At 50.2% G+C, this 20,607-nt stretch overlaps 2 protein-coding genes across 11 annotated transcripts in view; one reads left to right on the top strand and one right to left on the bottom strand.

The window, feature by feature from the left end:
- The window catches only part of Plxnb1 (plexin B1), a 35,293-nt gene extending 30,898 nt beyond the window's left edge, over positions 1-4,395 (top strand). For all 6 annotated transcript variants that reach the window (XM_070017640.1, XM_070017644.1, XM_070017645.1 and 3 more), the window contains exons 32-38: positions 50-222; positions 698-858; positions 1,119-1,266; positions 1,877-1,941; positions 2,118-2,193; positions 3,247-3,321; positions 3,987-4,395. In XM_070017640.1, the coding sequence (XP_069873741.1) occupies positions 50-222; positions 698-858; positions 1,119-1,266; positions 1,877-1,941; positions 2,118-2,193; positions 3,247-3,321; positions 3,987-4,091 (803 nt within the window). In that variant the 3' untranslated portion in view covers positions 4,092-4,395. The remainder of the gene's footprint in view (positions 1-49; positions 223-697; positions 859-1,118; positions 1,267-1,876; positions 1,942-2,117; positions 2,194-3,246; positions 3,322-3,986) is intronic.
- A 3,833-nt stretch (positions 4,396-8,228) lies between these two features.
- Fbxw12 (F-box and WD repeat domain containing 12) overlaps positions 8,229-20,607 on the bottom strand; it is a 30,250-nt gene continuing 17,871 nt past the window's right edge. For 2 of the 5 annotated variants that reach the window (XM_070017647.1, XM_070017648.1), the window contains 8 exons: positions 19,912-20,069; positions 18,221-18,336; positions 16,597-16,815; positions 13,972-14,130; positions 12,171-12,387; positions 9,909-10,084; positions 9,438-9,568; positions 8,230-8,474 (listed from right to left, as the gene is read on the bottom strand). In XM_070017647.1, coding sequence (XP_069873748.1) covers positions 8,381-8,474; positions 9,438-9,568; positions 9,909-10,084; positions 12,171-12,387; positions 13,972-14,130; positions 16,597-16,815; positions 18,221-18,336; positions 19,912-20,069 — 1,270 coding nt within the window. In that variant the 3' untranslated portion in view covers positions 8,230-8,380. Of the gene's footprint in view, positions 8,475-9,437; positions 9,569-9,908; positions 10,085-12,170; positions 12,388-13,971; positions 14,131-16,596; positions 16,816-18,220; positions 18,337-19,911; positions 20,070-20,549; positions 20,588-20,607 lie in introns of all 5 variants that reach the window. The other 3 variants (XM_070017649.1, XM_070017650.1, XM_070017651.1) reach the window with 3 other exon arrangements.

The following is a 20,607-nucleotide window of genomic DNA, read 5'->3' on the forward strand; positions in this document are numbered from 1 at the left end:
TGGCATCTGCGGCGGGGGTGGGTGGACAAACTCTATGGTCTTGGCCCAGGGACCCCGATGCTGGAAGATGTGGACGAGGGCGGCATCCGGCCCTGGCACCTGGTGAAGCCAACTGAGGAACCTGAACCTCCCAGGCCCAGGAGAGGCAGCCTCCGGGGCGGGGAGCGGGAGCGAGCCAAGGCTATCCCTGAGATCTACCTGACCCGCCTGCTGTCCATGAAGGTGGGACCGGGGGGGGGGGGGGGGGGGAGGGGAGCACAGGGCCTGGGATGGGGGACAGGGCTCAGGATGAGAGACAGGGTCAAGATGGGGGCAGGCCCAGGGTTAGGGACAAGAGGACAAGGCCCAGGATTGGGGGACAAGGCCCGGGATTGGGGGACAGGGCCTGGGATTGGGGGACAGGGCCCAGGATTGGGGGACAGGGCCCAGGATTGGGGGACAGGGCCCAGGATTGGGGGACAGGGCCCGGGATTGGGGGACAGGGCCCGGGATTGGGGGACAAGGCCCGGGATTGGGGGACAGGGCCTAGGATTGGGGGACAGGGCCCAGTAAGAGTCTGGGCTATGAGGGAGGAAGATGACTACTCAGGGTTTTTTTTGGGGGGGGGGTTGTTATGCCGTGGGACAAGTGGGGGTCAGGTGAGGCTGAGGGCCCCTGGCTGAGTATACCCTCTTGACTCCCCGCTGTCTTCCCCTAGGGCACCCTGCAGAAGTTCGTGGACGACCTATTCCAGGTGATCCTCAGCACCAGCCGCCCGGTGCCTCTGGCGGTCAAGTATTTCTTCGACCTGCTGGACGAGCAGGCCCACCAACATGGCATCTCTGACCAGGACACTATCCATATCTGGAAAACCAACAGGTATGAAGGGCTGGGCACGTGGCTTAGTGGTAGAGCGCTCGCCTAGCACGCACGCACGCAGCCCCAGGTTCGATTCCTCAGTACCACATACACAGAAAAGCCGGAAGTGGCATCGTGGTTCAAGTGGTAGAGTACCAGCCTTGAGCAACAAAGCAGCAAGGGGGGGGATTTGGGGCATATGATTATGTGTGGGGGGAGAGGGGTGGTTTTCCTTGCTGCTTTCCCAGCATGCTCATGGGCTACGTCTGCCTCACCCACAGTTTACCGCTGAGGTTCTGGATCAATATCATCAAAAACCCACAGTTCGTGTTCGATGTACAGACGTCAGATAACATGGACGCGGTGCTCCTGGTCATCGCCCAGACCTTCATGGATGCTTGCACCCTGGCTGATCACAAGCTGGGCCGGGTAAGTGGACGGGAAAGGATGGGGTAGTTAAGGGGATAGGGAGGTCTTGGTAGATGCACATAGCTTCTAGAATGTTCCTGAGAATTTTAAGGAGGTGGATTAGGGGAAAGGCTTTCTCTCCAGACTCCCAGGGGGACAGGGCACCAACTATCGATTGGCTGTTGGGGACGTGGGAGAAGGAGGGGTCCCAGGGACCCCCAAGATCCTCCTATGCCTCCATCTGCGGAGAGGTCAGGCTTCCATTGGGGCCTGAGTTTTTTTGTGTGTTTTGGTCAGTCGTGGGGCTTGAACTTGGGGCCTGGGTGCTGTCGCTGTGCTTTCTCACTCAAGACGAGTGCTCTCTATCACTCTAAACCACTGTGAGCTGGTTTTCTGGTGGCTCGTTAGAGATCAGAGTCTCAGGAACTTTCCTGCCCAGGCCTGGCTTTGAGCTGTGATCCTCTGATCTCAGCCTCCTGAGTAGCTAGGATGACAGGTGTGAGCCACCAGCGCCTGGCCCAGCTGATGTTCAGTTTTAAAGCTCTAGCAGTCCAGGGAAACGCAGGGAGGGAGCTGATGATCCTAACAGGGGCCCTGTCTTCATCTTTCACCGCTGTCCCTCCGGCCTCAGGATTCCCCCATCAACAAGCTTCTCTACGCTCGGGATATTCCCAGATACAAGCAGATGGTGGAGAGGTACAGGGGAGGGGTGTGGCCTTAAGGAGGTGAGGGGCGTGGCCTGGAATGGTGGTGGGTGTAGCCTGGGAGGTAGGCGTGGTCGGGAGGAGGGGCCAGGTGGGGCCTGGGGTGAGTACTGGCGCAGCCTTGGCCGTGCATTTACCCAGCAGCTGCCATCTTGGGCTTTCTGGCAGGTACTATGCAGACATCAGACAGACCATCCCTGCCAGTGACCAAGAGATGAACTCTGTCCTGGCTGAGCTGTCCCGGGTAAGATGTCCCTCTGCTTTTGGTTTGGGCCCAGACATCCTGCCTTAACAATCATGGTCTCCCCCGTCCACCCTCCCATTTTACACTGTTCCTTTAAAGGGGCTTCCGTGGGACCCCAGCTTCCCTAGGAGCTTGTGGGTGCAGGACCCCATACCCTCATCATCAGTGCTGGAGGTTCACGCCTGTCATCCTAGCTACTCAGGAGGCTGAGATCTGAGGATCATGGTTCAAAGCCAGCCCGGGCAGGAACGTGGTAGGGCACTCACCTTGAGCTGAAGAGCTCAGGGACAGTGCCAGGCCCAGAGTTCTAGCCCCACAACCAACAAAAACAAAAACAACGCCCAGCCCTGGCAGGAAGTCTGTGGGACTCTCTATGTCCAAGGAACCACCAGGAAACTGGGAGTGGAATTGTGGCTCAAAGTAGTAGAGCTCTAGCCTTGAGCAAAAGAGCTCAGAGACAGTGACCCTAAGCTTTGAGTTCAAGCCCCATGTCTGGCCCCCTACACACACACACACACACACCCAAAAAAAACAAACCACAGCTAAATGTGAACTTGGGGCCTTTGTGAAGTGTTTCTGAAATAATGATGATACTAATGAAAGTACCCTAACTCTATTTGTAGGATATAGCTATGTGCTGAGTCCTTCACAGGGTGCTGTGTGCTGAGTCCTTCACACAATGCTTGCTTTCATTGGGTCCCTGTAAGAGCTCCACTAGTGAGATGAAGGGCATGGGAATGAGCAACCTGAGGAAATACCTGGAGTTAGAACAGAGTTACACTGGGTCTCTAGACAGCAAACAACCTCTGTCCTGCTTGGTTATCTGATGAATGGGGGGGAGGGGAGAATTAAGCTAAGAGGCAGGGTCCTCGTGGAGCCCCAGACCCGCAGGTCCCTTCCTGTCATGGAGGCCCAGGACCTATTCTTCTGACTCCCGAGTGAGGCCTCCTCTGAAAAGGAAGCTCCCCGTCTCTTCTTCTCCCCATTCCCTAGGATCCTGGGTCTCCTGCCAGGGCTGACTGCACCCCTCATCTCTATTATCTTTCTCCCTAGAACTGCTCTGGAGACCTCGGGGCACGAGTGGCCCTGCATGAACTTTACAAGTATATCAACAAATACTATGATCAGGTAGGTAGACTCTGGGCCTTGTCGATGAGGTTGAGGGGATGGTGGGGAGAAACCTAGAGTGTGTATGGGGGGGGAACCATCTCCACTCAGAACAACTTTGAACAGGGGAGGTAGATATTGCTGGGTACTCGAATGAACAATGTCACTCCCCACCCTCACCAATCCTTCATGCTCTATAACATATGCCTTTAGTCCCAGCCCTCGGGAGGCTGAAGTTATTAGGAGGATTCTGAGTTAGCCTGAGCGAGACTGAACAAATACACCAACACAAAGTAGGCTGGCCAGGCACCCGAGGCTTTCGCCTGACATCCTAGCTACTCAGGAGGCTGAGATCTGAGGATCATGGTCCCAAGGCAGCCCGGGACAGGAAAGTCTATGAGACTCTTTTAGCTCCAATGAACACACCCAAAAACTTGGGAGTGGAGCTGTGGCTCAAAGTGGTAGAGTGCTAGCCTTGAAAAAGCTCAGGGGATAGAGCCCAGGCCCTGAGTTCAAGTCCTACCACTGACCAAAAAGAAAAGAAAAGCAGTCATGGCTCTCAAAGTCCTGAAATCACAATATCGGTAAGTGAGGGGCTCCCTTCGCCCCCTGTGCGTGCCAGCCCACCCCCCCAGGCCCATTTCAGTTTGCCATGAGAGCCTGATGGTCTCCATCTTGTGTTTCAGATCATCACGGCCCTGGAGGAAGATGGTACGGCCCAGAAGATGCAGCTGGGCTACCGACTCCAACAGATTGCAGCAGCTGTGGAGAACAAGGTCACAGACCTATAAAAAGCGACCCCAGGACGCAATGCCCTGGTCTGCCGGGGCCTCGTGCCTCTCTGGGCGGCCTCAGCGTCGAGAGAGAGAGAAAACCCGCCACCTTCTTAGAGGCCTGTAGTGACTGACAAAGCAGAGTTAGTGGAAGGTGGCTGCGTGTCTGTGGGGTGGCTTTGCCCCCCTCTCCCCGACCTGGCAAGACCCGGGGGCTTTAAAAACTCATGGCGGTGGGGTTCAGGGCCGGGGCAGGAATAGCCCTGAGGGCTACTTCCTGGAGGGGTATCAGGCTGAAAGGAGCTGGGAGGGGGGGGGAGGGTTCTAGAATGGCTGGAAGGGCCTCCAGACCCCTGGGGATTGGGGGTGGGGGGGAGGGGAGTCTGAATTGGTTCCTGAGCACTAGTGTGGTTTTTTCACTTTTGTTCCATCAGAGGAAGGCAATGAGCCCTTCCTCCCCAGCTTCTCCCCCTGGTCCTCGATCTAGCACCCTGCTGTCCTGTCCAAAGTCAGAGAGATAATGTCTTATCTAGGCAACTCGTCCTCCCCCCCCCCACACCCCCACCCCCGATTCCCTGCCTCCCAGGGAGCCAGGGTTGAGGGGTGCCTGTTGCAGGGGATTCTGGGTAGAAGGGGGGTAAGCCCATGGACCCAGCTCTTCATTAAAAGATAACACACTGTGTGGAATCTGTTGTGTGTGGCCTAGGATGAAAGGGTTTGTGCTGGGTGGCACTGAGGAAAGCGGGGTGGGGAGGGTCCCCAACTTCTTCATGGAGCCTACCCCTGGTGGACACCCTATTTTGGTTTGTTTTTGGCCAGTCCTGGGGCTTGAACTCTGGGCCTGGGCGCTGTCCCTGAGCTGCTTCAGCTCAAGGCTAGCGCTCTACCGCTTGAGCCACAGCGCCACTTCCAGCTTTTTTCTTTTTGTTTATGTGGTGCTGAGGAATCGAACCCAGGGCCTCAGGCATGCAAGGCAAGCGCTCTGCCACTGAGCCACCTTCCCAGCCCCTAGGTTCCGCTTCTGAAAGGGGTTGGGATAGCATGGCATCACAATACCCAACTCCAGGTTACAGGGGTCTCCAAGGTTCTGACTATCCATAGCCCCATTTCTGTCTTGCTATATTTGATTTTTGTGCCAGTCCTAGGACTTGAACTCAGGGCCTGAAACACTGTCCCCAGGCTTTTTGGCTCCAGGAGAGATCACTACTCCTTGAACCGCAGCTTTGTGCTAGATAGTCTCCCAGACTTTGCCACGTGAGCTGGCTTTGAACCACAATTCTCAGATCTCAGCCTCCTGAGTCACTAGAATTACAGTCCTAAGCCACTGGTGTCTGAGAGCCACCATTTAAATTTTTTTAATTTAATTCTTCTATGTTGGTTGTGGGACTTGAACTCAGGACCTGGGCACTGTCCCTGAGCTTCTTCTGCTCAAGGCTAGCACTCATCACTTGAGCCACAGTGCCACTTCTGGCTTTTTCTGTGTATGTGGTACTGAGAAATTGATCCCAGGGCTTCATGCATGCTAGGCAAGCACTCTACCACTAAGCCACCTTCCCAGCCCGACCACTAATCTGTATTGGTATTTGTGTATCTCCTGCCAGGCTCCCGTAGGACACATTAGAGAATAAACACATCCTGAAAACACGTAGATCAGCTGACATGATTCATGGTTCTCTGTTCTAATTAAGGACCATGGTTTATCCAACTATAAGTTTGCCAGAGATTGAAAACAAAGATATTGTCATGCTATTTGGAAGGAATTTTATTTTTTTTATGCCCAGACTGGGATTTGAACTTAGGGCTGTTTATTGATATTCTAAAGGGGATGTAGAAGCCAGGCGCTGGGGGCTCACACCTCTCATCCTATCTACTCAGGAAGCTGAGATCTGAGGATCATGGTTCAAAGCCAATCTGGGCAGGAAAGTCCATGCGACTTCTTTCCAATTAATCACAGAAAAAAGCCAGAAGGGGAAACTGTAGGTCAAGTAGTAAAGTGCTAGTCTTGTGTAAAAGAAATGCAGGGACAGTGCCCAGGCCCTGAGTTCAAGCCGTAGGAGTGGACAAAACGAACAAGAAACCCTTCAGGTATATAAAGAACGTGGAGCTGGAAAGCCCAGGCTTCAACCTCAGGTGAGTTAGAGCTCTACCGCCACCATGTGGCTGTCTGGTGGAACTGAGGGTTCAGTGGTGGTTTTACATTAAGGCAAGAGTTGAAATGATGTAACAAGACAAAAAAAAAACTACGGTGGGGTGGCCAACAGATTGAATGAAAGGAAGGGCAAATGGAGGAGGAAAGTTGGCCCAGAGATCTGTGGCTATCAGTCTTTTATCACCTGGAAGCAAGACTGTTTAAAAAAGGATGCTAAAGCCCAGTGCTGGTGGCTCATGCCTGTCATCCCAGCTACTCAGGAGGCTGAGATCTGAGGATCATGGTTCAAAGCCAGCCCAGGCAGGAAAGTCTGTGAGACTTTTCTCTCCAATGAACCATCAGAAAACCGGAAGTGGTGCTGTGACTCAGGTGGTAGAGCACTAGCCTTGAGCTGAAGAGCTCAGGGGCAGCACCCAGGCCCAGAGTTCAAGCCCCAGGATCGACCAAAGAAAGGATGCTAAAGGCCACTCAGCACCGTATCTCCTACCCTGGCTGACCAGGTTGTAAATCCATGGGTTTACATTCCTGAATGCAAGCCACCAGGAAGGGGACTCAAGACCCCCTCCTTCAGGTCTCTTCCTACCTCCACCTCTTGCCCTGGGCTGTGGTTAGATCTAAAGGGATTTATTTTTTGTTATGTATATGTGCTGGTCCTGGGGCTTGAACTCAGGGCCTGGACACTTTCCTTTAGCTTTTTCAGTCAAGCCTGAGATTCTACCTCTTGAGCCATAGCCTATACTTCTGGCTCTTTGGTGGTTAATTAGAAATGAGAATCTCATGGACTTTTTTTTTTTTTTTTGGTCAGTCCTGGGGCTTGAACTCTGGGCCTGGGCACTGTCTCTCAGCTCTTCAGCCAAAGACTAGCACTCTACCACTTTGAGCCACAGCGCCACTTCCAGTTTTGTGGTGGTTCATTGGAGAGAAGAGTCTCACAGACTTTCCTGCCTGGGCTGGCTTTGAACTGCCATCCTCAGATCTCAGCCTCCTATGTAGCTAGGATGACAGGTGTGAGCCATCAGCACCCAGCTGCAAGACACTCGAGTTACAATTCACCCATTTGGTCATTTTTAGGATAGGTTTTCCGTTGCTATCCAGGTCTTGAACTAAGGTCCTGGGCATTGTCTTTGAGCTCTTGTGCTCAAGGTTAGCATTCTACCATTTGAGACATAACTCTACTTTTGGCTTTTTCATAATTAATTGGAGATGATTGGAGTTGGGTGCCAGTGGCTCACGCCTATAATCCTAGCTATTCAGGAGGCTGGATCTGAGGATCTCAATTCAAAGCCAGCTGGAGCAAGAAGGTCCATAAGACTCATGTCTTAATCACAGAAAAAGTCAGAAGTGGCACTGGCTCAAGTGGTAGGCCCTGAGTTCAAGTCCGAGGACCAGCATTTTTTTTTTAAAAAGAGTCTCAAGCCAGGAGCCGGTGGCTCATGCCTGTCACCCTAGCTACTCAGGAGGCTGAGATCTGAAGATCATGGTTCAAAGCCAGCCTGGGCAGGAAAATCCGTGAGACTCTTATCTCCAATAAACCACCAGAAAACTGGAAGTGGTGCTGTTGCTCAAGTGGTAAGGCATTAGCCTTTGGCTGAAGAGCTGAGGGATAGTGCCCAGGCCCAGAGTTCAAGCCCCATGATCTGGGAGTGGAGGGGGAAGGCCTCATGGGCTTTCCTGCACAGGCTGGATTTGAACTGAGATCCTCAGATCTCAGCCTCCTGAGTAGCTAGGATTACAGGTGTGTGTTTGAATCTCTACCTACTTTAGGTCTCCCATTGTCTGGGATTACAAGCATGCACTGCCACACCCAACCTTTACTCCATGGAGACTGAATCTCACCAACTTTTTCTGCCCAGGTTGGTGTGGAACTGCAATCCTCCCATTCTCTGCCTCCAAAGTAGTTTAGGATGACAGGTACTGCTAATGTACCAAGTTGACAGGTTGAAAAAAGGTTGCCTAAGCTTTATCCATATAGGCTGGCCTCAAATTACGATCCTCCTCTTCTCAGGCCTCCCCCACCAAGGAGCTAGTATTACAGGCTCCTGGCTCACCACTTGTTAATAGCACACACACACACACACACACCACTATTTTTGTGACTTGCGAACAAATTATTTATTACATTGGAGAGAATACAAGGCTAATCTATTTACTTCGATTTTTATCTCTTCAAGGCAAACAGAACAAGCACACTACCCTCCGTTTCAAAGAAGGAGCAAACCATGCTCACATTATCACAGGCTAGATGGCTCGAGCTGTTGAAAGAAAGTTTAGTGATGTCTGAGAATGTGGCTTGATGGTAGAGTGCTTGCCTAGCATGCATGAAGCCCTGGGTTCCATCCCTCAGTACCACATACACAGAAAAAGCCAGAAGTGCTGTGGCTCAAGTGGTAGAGTGCTAGCCTTGAGCAAAAAGAAGCTCGGGGACAGTGTTTAGGCCCTGAGTTCAAGGCCCAGGACTGGCAAAAAAAATAAAAGAGAAAAGAAATAGCATGCAGGATCTGAGTTCAAGAAACAGAACTAGCACAAAAGAAACAAAAGAAAAAAGCGAAAATCTTGGGGCCAGGTTCCAGTACATGCCTTTAGTCCAAGCTACTCAAACGCTGAGGTTCGAGGATTGGGGTTCAAAGCCAACCCTAGGATAGGAAAGTCCATGAGCCTATCTAGAATGAACTACTTAGAAAAAGCCAGAAGTGGGGCTGGGAAGGTGGCTCAGTGGTAGGACACTAGCCTTGAGCTGAAGAGCTGAGGGACAGCGCCCAGGCCCTGAGTTCAGGCCCCAGGACGGCCAAAACACAAAAGCAGGGAAAAAACAACAACAAAACTCAGTATTAACATTCAACCCAGATTGATATGCTGACATAAAACACATACATCCCTTTGTGGGGTGGGGGGAGGCTCTGGTATTTGGGGCTTGAACTCAAGGGTTTTGGGCTCCCACTTGGCTTCTTTGCTTGAGGCTTCCATTGCTTTCATTTTTTGGTTGGTCGTAGGGCTTGAACTCTGGGCCTGGGCGCTATCCCTCAGCTCTTCAGTTCAAGGCTAGTGCTCTACCACTTGAGCCACAGCGCCACTTCCGGCTTTTCCTATTTATGTGGTGCTGAGGAATCAAACCCAGGGCCTCATGCATGCGAGGCAAGCGCTCTACCACTGAGCCACCTTCCCAGTCCATTTAATAAAGTGTTTAGGGCAAGCGTAAGACACAAAGCAGAACTTACAAGATTGTGGAAAATTCCTTTTCCTGGAACCTCAGGACACAGCAGCTCTTGAGGTACGGGGCATGGCCGGCCTCCTCCCACAGGTACAGGTGCAGAGCGCCACACACACAGGCGATGACGCGGACGGAGTCCTTCAAAGAACAGATACCCGGATGTGAGTGGTCAAAGGCATTATAAAAGAAAAACAAAAACAAAACTGTGGGCTGGGAAGGTGGCTCAGTGGTAGAGTGCTTGCCTCGCATGCATGAGGCCCTGGGTTCCATTCCTCGGCACCACATGCACAGAAAAAGCCAGAAGTGGTGTTGTGGTTCAAATGGTAGAGTGCTAGCCTTGAGCAAAAAAGCTCAGGGATAATGCCCAGGCCGTGAGTTCAAGCCCCAGGATGGAGGAAGAAGAGGAGGAGGAGGAGGAGGAGGAGGAGGAGGAGGAGGAGGGATGAACTCAGCAGGGTAAGAAAAGCCTGGCACCTACCACCAATAGCTGACTGACATAGCTTGTGTGGTCAAAGTGCAGCAGTTTATTGCCGTAGATACTGAAGAGTTGCAGACAGTTTCCACTCCCAAAAACCACCACATCGTTTTCACTCACTCCCATCCAGCGCGGGTTCTTCATGTTACCCGGCAGCAGGAAATGGGCGATCTGACGTCCTGGTTTCATGCAAAATACACACAAGCCTCCTTGTAGATCAATATAAAGAGGCTGGGTGCCAGTGGCTCACACCTGTCCTTCTAGCTAGTCAGGAGGCTGAGATCTGCTAGGCTGGTAGAGAGGGATGAACAGATAGGGAGGAGATGGGTAGAGGTGATTGAGCAGAGGGGGAGAGGATGATTGAGAAGAGGTCCAAGATGATGGATAAAGAGGTAGATGTAGATAGGGAAGGAGAAGTAGGTAGAGAAAGCAGCAGAGCTAGAGGCAGACAGAAAAAGCTGCAAAGAGAGATGGATAAAGGCAGGTACATGAGCTAGAGAAATAGATGCATCTAGAGATAAAAGTCCAGAGGTAGACACAAATAGATACATTATATATCTAGACAGAGAGATGGGTGGGAGATACAGAGAAAAGTAGAATTGTAACAGAGTACTTGGGGGTGTGGCTCAGTTGGTAGAGCACTAACCAATGAGCAAAAGCATCAGGTACCAAGTTTGGACCCCCCCCCAAAAAAAAAAAGATGTGGATTGGAAGAGGTAGATCTGTAGGATCCGTAGGAGAAGTGAGAGGGGGGGAATAGAGGTAGGGAGAGAGAGAAGACAGAAATGGAGATATAAAGAAAGAAGTTCGGGAGAGAAGTAGAGAGGTGGAAAGGGTATCTATCTAGAGAGGTAGATTGACAGAGTTAGAAATAGAGGCAGAGACAGGAGAGGAAGAGAGGGGTAAGAGGAAGAGAGAGGTAAGAGAGAGAGAGAGACAGACAGACAGACAGGAATACATCTATACCTACCTGAAGGCAAACTTTAAATTATTCACATCAGAGCAAACATATCATCCTCACACAAATTGAACACAAAATACACAATGATTTGATCTCAAATGACAGAACGTGGGATTTCATCCATTGAACTATATCATAAGGACACAGGGGTGTGTGCGCAGGCCCATACTGGCACTCAATAAAACTCAAGACCTCGAACTCTTGTGTGTGTGTTTTTTATTCCCCTCAAGGATGGCACTCTACCGTTTGAACCACACCTCCAATTCCAGGTTTTCTTTTGAATGATCCAAAAATGGAGTTGGGGGGGGGCTGGGAAGGTGGCTCAGTGGTAGAGTGCTTGCCTTACATGCATGAGGCCCTGGGTTCGATTCTTCAGCCTTGAGCTGAAGAGCTGAGGAACAGTGCCTAGGCCCAGAGTTCAAGTCCTACAACTGACAACAACAAAAAAAATCTCAGGGATATATGTCTTGCCCAGGCTGCTGGCACTGTCTCTGTCTCTGTCTCTGTCTCTCTCTCACTGTGTGTGACTGTGTGTTGGTTATAGGGCTTGAACTCAGGGCCTGGGCACTGTCCCTGAGCTTCTTTTTGCTCAAGGCTAGCACTCTACCACTTGAGCCACAACGCCACCTCCAGCTTTTTCTGTGTATGTGGTTCTAAGGAATTGAATCCAGGGTTTCATGGATGCTAGGCAAGCACTCTACCACAAAGCTACATTCCCAGGCCCTGAGTTCAAGTCCCAGGACTGGCACGGGAAAAGAAAAAGACCATGGATGAGAAACCACAACTCCAACATGGAAACTAGAAGTCCAGTAGGAAAAGGGCATGGGAACTTACCCCTTAATGGAAACGTAAATAGGTCTGCCCACTAGATCAATTAGACTTGGGAGAGAAGTCCACTTGGGTAAACAAGAGTCCAACAGGCATGGCCTCATATTTTTTTGGTGCCTCTCCTCCCTCCCTTTTTATTTTGGACCACAGTTCTGGGACTTGAATTCAGGACCTGGGTGCTGTCTCTCTCGAGTTGTTCTGCTCCAGGCTAGCTCTCCACTACTGAAGCCACACCTCCACTCCTGGTCTTTGTTGATTGGTCCTGAGTGATCAAGAGTGTCGGAGACTTCTGCTCGGGTTGGCCTCCAACCACAATCCTCGAATCTCCAGCCTCCCTGAGTAGCAAGGAAGAGCCCACCGGTGCCCAGCTTCCCGTCCCTTTTTCTGTAGGCAGGATCCATCTCCCTACATTTATACTAATTGAGTGTGTGTGTATGTGTGTGTGTGTGCGTGTGTGTGTGTGTGTCATAACCTACCCAGGATGACAGTGCTACCTCCCGCCATCTCCTTGGTCACATCAAAGGTCACAAATCCGGCGGTTTTTCCACCAGTACTGCCTGCACGGTACAACACCGTGATCCTGTTTTCCCTCCTGGGGTTCCAGCCAGCTTGGATGCTTGAAGCAAACGGCACAGAGAAATACACAGGGCTGCTGCCTCTGGGTGTCTTCATTAAGCACTCTGAGGAAAAGATCTAGGGAGGGAAGAACGGCGCGTGCGCACTCAGGGAAAGGGAGAAGTTCATGTCAGCCTGTCATGTCTCTAGGCCAGGTGCGCTGTCACCCTAGCTATTTAGGAGCTCCTGGAGATTTGAAGGTTGTCGGTTCAAAAGCCAGCCTGGAGCGGGATTTGCATCTATCACTGTTAGCCGGGTTGCTACTGGCTCAGGCCTGTCATCCTAGCTACTCGGGAGGCTGAGATCTGAGGATCGCAGTTCAAAGCCAGCCCAGGCAGGAAAGTCCGTGAACCTTTTTATCTCTAGTAAACTACTCAGAAAAAGCCGGAAATGGGACTGTGACTCAAGTGGTAGAGTGCTAGCTTTGAGCACAAAGAGCATCAGGAAGAGCACCCAGGCCTTGAGTTCAAGCTGCCCCCCACAAAAAAGAGGAAGGAAGGAAGGAAGGAAGGCAAGCAAAGAAAGCAAGAAAGCAAGAAAGCCAGAAAGGAAAGAAAGCAAAGGGAAGGGAAGGGAAGGGAAGGGAAGGGAAGGGAAGGGAAGGGAAGGGAAGGGAAGGGAAGGGAGGAAGGAAGGAAGGAAGGAAGGAAGGAAGGAAGGAAGGAAGGGAAGGGAAGGGAAGGGAAGGGAAGGGAAGGGAAGGGAAGGGAAGGGAAGGGAAGGGAAGGGAAGGAAGGAAGGAAGGAAGGAAGGAAGGAAGGAAGGAAGGAAGGAAGGAAGGAAGGAAGGAAGGAAGGAAGGGAAGGGAAGGGAAGGGAAGGGAAGGGAAGGGAAGGGAAGGGAAGGGAAGGGAAGGGAGGAAGGAAGGAAGGAAGGAAGGAAGGAAGGAAGGAAGGAAGGAAGGAAGGAAGGAAGGGAAGGGAAGGGAAGGGAAGGGAAGGGAAGGGAAGGAAGGAAAGGAAGGAAAGGAAGGAAAGGAAGGAAAGGAAGGAAAGGAAGGAAGGAAGGAAGGAAAGAAAGAAGGAAGGAAAGAAGGAAGGGAGGAAAGGAAAGAGAAAAAGAAAAAGAAAGAAAGAGAAAAAGGAAAAGAAGTTTTATTTGAACTCTGCTTCCTACTCTTGCTTTTTCATTCAAGGCTGGTGCTCAACCACTTGAGCCATACCTCCACTTCTGGCTTTTTTGCCGGTTAACTGGAGACAAGATTCTTTGTGTGTGTGTGTGTGTGTGTGTGTGTGTGTGTGTGTGTGTGTGTGTTTGTGTGTGTGTGTGTGTGTGTGTGTGTGTGTGTGTGCGCGCTTAGGCTTGAACTCAAGACCTATATGCTGTCTGAGTTGTTGTGCTAGCCTTCCACCTCTTGAGTTTTAGCTCCACTTCCAGCTCTTGGGGGGTTCATTGGAGATAAGAGTCTCATAGACTTTCCTGCCCTGGGCTGGCTTTGAACTGCAATCCTCAGATCTCAGCCTCCCGAGTAGCCCAATGCCCAACCATCAAAACCAGATGATGTCCACCTCCAAGAGCATTGTTTCCTGCCCATGGAATCGAGCTTGTAATGTGGCCATGGCAGAGAGGTTGTTCCCGGGGATCCCCCTCCCTAAGCCCCCCTAAGTGGATTCTCCTGACCCATCCTGGCCTGACCCTCCTCCTATCCTAAAGTCCTCCTACCTTGGGAAAGAGATGTGGGTGGTTCTTGCATATGAAGATCCATTTCTTATCCGGGGAGCCGAGGAGTAAACTGGCAGTGTATGGAAATACTTTGAATTCACAGAGGAGTTGCAACTCCGGCAGGGTGAATACCATCATGTTACCCCTATAATCATTTATCTGAAATCACAACACCGACAGGAAAGAAAAATGGTACACAAGAGGCCAGTGCTATCCTTTCGCCAGATGTGGGAATCATTTATTTAGAGATCCGAACCTCTGGCCAGTCTGCCTCACAAAGTCATTAAAGGATAACTCCTTAGAATAGCATCTTCCTTCCTTCCTTTTCTTTGCTAGTCCTGGGGCTTGAACACAAGGCCTGGGCACTGTTCCTGGGCCTTTTTGGCTCAAGGCTAGCGCTCTACCACTTGAGCCACAGTGCCACATCTGGCTTTTTCTGTGTATGTGGTGCTAAGGAATCGAACCCAGTGCTTCAAGCATGCTAGGCGAGCACTCTACCACTAAATCACATTCCCAGCCAATCATGCTTTCAACTCAAGCTAGTCTGGAGAAAGAGATCTGAAGATTTTCAGTTCGGGGCCAGCCTGGGCAGGAAAATCTGTGACACTCCTATCTCTTATGAGCCCCCCAAAAAGTTGGAAGTGGAGGTGTGGCTCAAGTTGTAGAATGCCAAGTTCTACCACTTCTAGGGGGGAAATGCCAAGTTAAAGCCCATGGTGCTGATTTCAAACCCCAGCCCCATAAGAGTCTCATGGACTTTCCTGCCCCAGCTGGCTTTGAACAGCGATCCTCAGATCTCAGCCTCCTGATAAGCTGGGATGACAGGCGTGAGCCATGGGTGCCCGGCTCCTTTTTCTTAAAAAAAAAGAAAAAAAAATCAGGCTGGGAAGGTGGCTTAGTGGTAGAGTGCTTGCCTTGCATGCATGAGGCCCTGGGTTCGATTCCTCAGTACCACATACACAAAAAAAGCCCGAAGTGCTACTGTGGCTCAAGTGGTTGAGGCCTAGCCTTGAGCAAGAGAGGCTCAGAGACAGTGCCCAGGCCCTGAGTTCAAGCCCCAGGACTGGCCAAAAAAAAAAAAAAGTCTCATGGAGTTTCCTACCCTCTGCTAGCTGTGAACCACAATCCTCACAACTCAGCCTCCTGAATACCTAGATTTATAGACTTGAGCCACCAATTCCTAGCCTTGTAGTGCTGACCTCAAAATTCATGATCTTCCTGCCTCTGCTGACCCCAGTGCCGAGACTACAGGCGTGAGCCACCATATCCAACTTTCAAGACTTTTATTTTGGTTGTTTGTTAAAAGGCCAAGCTGTTACTGAGTTTCTGTGGTTAACATTCCTTGGTATATTGTGACTGCCAGTGCACACAAAAGGGCCAAGTCCAGGAACAGAGTTTGTGATCAGACAGTAATGAAAACTTCACGCCTTTGAAACGGGATAGATTAGGAACAAAGAGTCATGGTAAATGGTAGCCAGGAACTCAGAAACATTCCATTTAGAAAACATAGACGCATTAGCTTCTAATGCGTCTATGTTTTCTTAAGGCTTATACTCCTTCATAACCCGTGGTATTTTTTTTTCCAGCATTAATACAAGGGGAAAAAAAAAAAGAGCAAAAGCAGCCTTCTCCATCTGACTTTACCTGCTAGCTCCAAAGAATTAGTGTGCTCTGAAAACAGAGCCGGGACATCATAAAGAATAACATGTATGCCGGGCGCTGGTGGCTCACGCCTGTAATCCTAGCTACTCAGGAGGCTGAGATCTGAGGATCGCGGTTCAAAGCCAGCCCGGGCAGGAAAAGTCCATGAGATTCTTATCTCCAATCAGCCACCAGGAATCAGGAAGTGGCGCTGTGGCTTAAAGTGGTAGAGAGCTACTAGCCTTGAGCAAAAAAAAAGCTCAGGGACAGTGCCCAGGCCTAGTGCCCCGGCCTAGAGTTCAAGCCCCAGGATCAGCAAAAATAAAAACATTTAAAAAATTAAATATGGCAGAATGCATCCTTTCTGTGAATGGTCCAAGTTTAGCGAGCAAGATTCGTGCCCTGGCCCTTGATCTATAATAGCTCCACTTTCCGCTTTTCTAGTTATGTATTGGCGAAAAGAAGCTTACGAACTTAACTGTGTGTCCAGGCGGGCTTTGAACCATGATCCTCAGATCTCAGCCTCCTGAGTAGCTGGGATGATGGGAATGAGCCGTTGGTGCCCTGCTATATGTGACAACAACAACAACAAAAACATTTCTCCTAGAATAACTACGTCAAATCTTGCTTCTCTTACATATACCCCTGGTGTCAAAGACCTTGGGGGGTCTCTTTTGGAGCACCCACATTCTGTGAGAAGTGTGCCTCTGCCCTTCATTTGCCCGATTTTTCGCTGGCTCAATAAAGCACTGCCAAGTTTTCTTACCATTGTGACTTGTCTGGAAAGAACGTGTTTTCTTTTTTTGTCAGTCATGGGGCTTGAACCCAGGACCGGACGCTGTCCCTGAGCTCTTTTCATTCAAGGCTGGCTCTCTATTACTTTGAAGTCACTTTACACATCCTCAGTTGGAGTGGGGAACACCTTTAAGGTGGCTGGGTTGGTTGGGAGACCTGGGGAGGGAGTTAGTTGGGGGTGAGGCTCACCAACAGGATAGGGCCATCTTTTGTGAGAAAAGCAGCCACAATACCACAGTCCGCACAGGATTCAGGCAAGACACGAGTGGCCAAAGCATCAGGGTCTCGACAGTTCCACACTTTGACCTTGGAACTGGAATCCACTGTGATAGCCAGGCCCAGCTGGGGGACAGTGGCCAGTTTCTCGATGATGCTGTCCTGGGCTGGGCTGCTCCAGATAACACTGCCCTAGAGATCAAGAATGACAGGGCTGGGAAGGTGGCTTAGTGGTAGAGTGCTTGCCCCCGCATACATGAGGCCCTGGGTTCGATTCCTCGGTACCACATCCATAGAAAAAGCTGGAAGTGGCGCTGTGGCTCAAGTTGGTAGAGGGCCAGCCTTAAACACAAAAGCTCAGGGACATCCCCTAGGCCCCGAGTTCAAGCCCAAAACCAGCACAACCCAGCAAAAAGCAAAATGAGAATTGTTATAAAAGCAAAATAAAAAGCGATCATTAAGAGATATCCCATGTGCATAGATTAATGTTGTTAAAATATTAAAATGTCCATACTAGGCTGGGAAGGTGGCTCGGTGGTAGAGCGCTTGCCTTGCATGCCAGAGGCCCTGGGTTCGATTCCTCAGCACCACATAAGCAAAAAAGAAAAAAGCCGGAAATGGCGCTGTGACTCAAGGGGTAGAGCGCTAGTCTTGAGCTGAAGAGCTGAGGGACAGCGCCCAGGCCCAGAGTTCAAGCCCCACGACCGGACCAAAAATAAATAAATAAATAAAATAAAATAAAATAAAATAAAATGTCCATACTTTCCAAAGCCCGCTATAGAGTCAATGCAATCCCTAGCAAAATGACAATTTTCATATAACTAGAAACAAGCCTAAAATTCATATGGAAGCCAAAGACCCCCAAATAATCAAAGCAGTCTTGAAATCAAGGTTGCCAGGCGCTGGTGGCTCAAGCCTGTCATCCTAGCTACTCAGGAGGCTGAGATCTGTGAATCATAGTTCAAAGCCAGCCCAGACAGGAAATATCTGTGAGAATCTTCTAATCACCCAACAAAAAAAAAGGCAGAAGTGGAGCTGTGGCTCAGGTGATAGAGCAGCCAGGATCAGTGGCTCACATCTGGATTACTAACTACTCAGGAGGCTGAGATCTGAAGATCACAGTTCGAAACTAGCCTGAGCAGAAAAAGCTATGAGACAATTTTGTTGTTGTTGGTCATGGGCCTGAACTCTGGGCCTGGGCGCTGTCCTTCAGCTCTTCGGCTCAAGGCTAGCGCTCTACCACTTAAGCCACAGCGCCATTTCCGGCTTTTTCTGCTTATGTGGTGCTGAGGAATCGAACCCAGGGCTTCATGCATGCAAGGCAAGCGCTCTACCGCTGAGCCACCTTCCCAGCCCCCACCTACAATTTTCCACATAATGTCTAGGGAATGCCATAGCTGCGTTTATTCACCTTTGTCCCTCCAATTCTGTCCCCCCTCCCACCAAAGAGATAAATGAACAAACAAAAACCACCACAAAAATAAAAGAAAAAACCTCTTGTGTTAGTTACCAATTCTAAGGATGACTTTCTGCATGATATCCATGAAGTGTCACAGGATGGGCGCATGCGCAGGTGCTCCTCACTGGCTAGACTTACCTGTTGTACGTCGAAGGCATACAGTGACAAGTCAGCCCCAGCACAAATGACCGACTTCCCTTCTCCACTCATGGTGAGGCCGCTCCCTGAGAGGTAAGCCACGTTTGTGAAGGATCCTACAAGAAAATATCCACTCAACGTGGCCGCTAGAAATGACTTATGCCAAATAAAAGATCCTTTTCCTTTTTTTTTTGGTTGGTTGTGGGGCTTGAACTCAGGCTCTGTCCCTGAGTTTTTCTGCTCAAGATTCTAGCTCACTTAGAGCCACAGCAGCCCTTCGTTTTTTTCTGGTGGTTCACTGGAGAGAAAAATTCTCAGATGTTATCGCTGGGCTGGCTTTGAACCACGATCCTCAGATCCTAGCTACTCAGGAGGTTGAGCGAGGATTATAGGTGTGAACCACCAGTGCCTGGCTTTAATTTTCCATTTTACCTTATTATTTTTTTTAGCAAGTACTGGGATTTTTTTTTGGGGGGGGGGTCCAGTTGTGGGGCCTGAACTCTGGGCCTGGGCGCTGTCCTTTAGCTCTTCAGCTCAAGGCTAGTGCTCTACCACTTGAGCCACAGCGCCACTTCCGGCTTTTTTCTTTTTGCTTATGTGGTGCTGAGGATCAAACCCAGGGCCTCAAGCATGCAAGGCAAGCGCTTTACCACTGAGCCACCTTCCCAGGCCCAAGGCCTTAAACTCTTGCTCTGCTTTCTTGCTCACACCTGGTTCTCTACCACTTGGGTCATGCCTCCAGCCTGGCATTTTGCTAACTGATTGGCGATAAAGTCACTCAGATTTCTTCATCAGCACCTGGCCCCATTTTTTTTTGGGGGGGGTGGGGAGAAGGAAGGAAGAGGAAAGGAGGGGAGGGCAGTCTGGGACTTGAACTCAGAGCCTGGATGCTGTCCCTGAGCTTTTGTGCTCAAGACTAGTGTTCTATCCATCTTGAAACTACCAAAAACAACAGAAGTAGAGGTGTTAATTGGAGATAAGAGTCTCACAGGTTTCCCTGCCCAGGCTAGTTTTGAACCGCCATCCTCAGAGCTCAGCCTCCTGAGTAGCTAGGATTACAGGGGTAAGCCACGGTACCTGGTTATTTTCCTGTACTGTTGTAGGAAGATTTAAATACAAGCCGACAAAAAGATGGAAATCTGAGGCTGGGAAGGTGGCTTAGTGATAGCGTGTTTGCCTAGCATGCATGAAGCCCTGGGTTCGACCGCTCAGTACCACATACACAGAAAAAGCTGGAAGTGATACTGTGGCTCAAGTGGTAGACTGCTAACCTGGAGCAAAAGAAACTCAGGGACAGGGCCCAGGCCCTGAGTTCAAGCCCCAGGACTGGCAAAAAAGAAAAAAGAAAGAAAGAAAGAAAGAAAAGGAACTTCATACAAGTGGAAAACAAAAACACAGGCAATAGTGTTCACACCTGTCATCCTGGCTACTGGGGAGGCTGAGATCTGAGGATCATGATTCAAAGCCAGCCCGGGTAGGAAACTCAGACTCCTATCTCCAATGAACCACCAGAAAACCAGAAGAGCTGTGGCTCAAAGTGGTAGAGCGCTACCCTTGAGCAGAAAGAGCTCAGGGACAGCACCTAGGCCCCGAGTTCAAGCCTTACAACCAACTCTCCCCACACTCCCCCCCAAAAACTAGAAACCAATTGGGGGGGGGCAGGCTTCTGACTCTAGGGCCTCTGTTCATACCAGATGGCTTAGTTATCCTTTGGTAGTTAAAGTCGATTGCTGTTGCAGATTCTAACTGACGTTCTTGTTTTGTTCGCTCAAGGAAGAACTTCTTCCATGTCAAGTTCCTGGGCTCACAGAGGGAGCTGCTGTAACGCCATTTCTTCAGACACAATTTCCTGGAAACAAAAGTCACAATTCCACGAGGCCATTCCCAGTAGGTTCACTACGGGGGGCTACTGTTAAATTGCACACACGCATGCGTGTGCACACACGCACACACAAAATATCTTGTCTCAGGTGCATCTTCCCATATGTTTCTCATCTTCAAATAAGAATAGAGGCCTACAGGCCCATTGCTACTTTTTGTGCCCATCCTGGGAATTGAACTCAGGGCCTGGGAGCTGTCCCCGAGTTTCTCTTTGCTCAAGGCTAGCGCTCTACCACTTGAGCCATAGCTCTTCTGGCTTTTTTCTTTTTTGGTAGTTCATTGGAAATAAAGAGTCTCATGTATTTTCCTGGGCTGGCTTTTAATCACCTTCCTTCGATCTCAGCCTCCTGAGTAGCTAGGATGACAGGTGTGAGCCACTAGCACCCTATAGCCCCATTATTAAATGGCATCCCCTTTTTCCCCCTAACATACATGCCCCTTTCCTTACCTCCACAGGGAATCTGAGCTTGCCAATGAATTCCATGTCTGTGGGAGAGAAAGTAATT

This window comes from Dipodomys merriami, unplaced genomic scaffold (assembly GCF_024711535.1).
Source record: "Dipodomys merriami isolate MVZ:Mamm:240054 unplaced genomic scaffold, mDipMer1.0.p SCAF_125, whole genome shotgun sequence".
Taxonomy (NCBI): Eukaryota; Metazoa; Chordata; class Mammalia; order Rodentia; family Heteromyidae; genus Dipodomys; species Dipodomys merriami.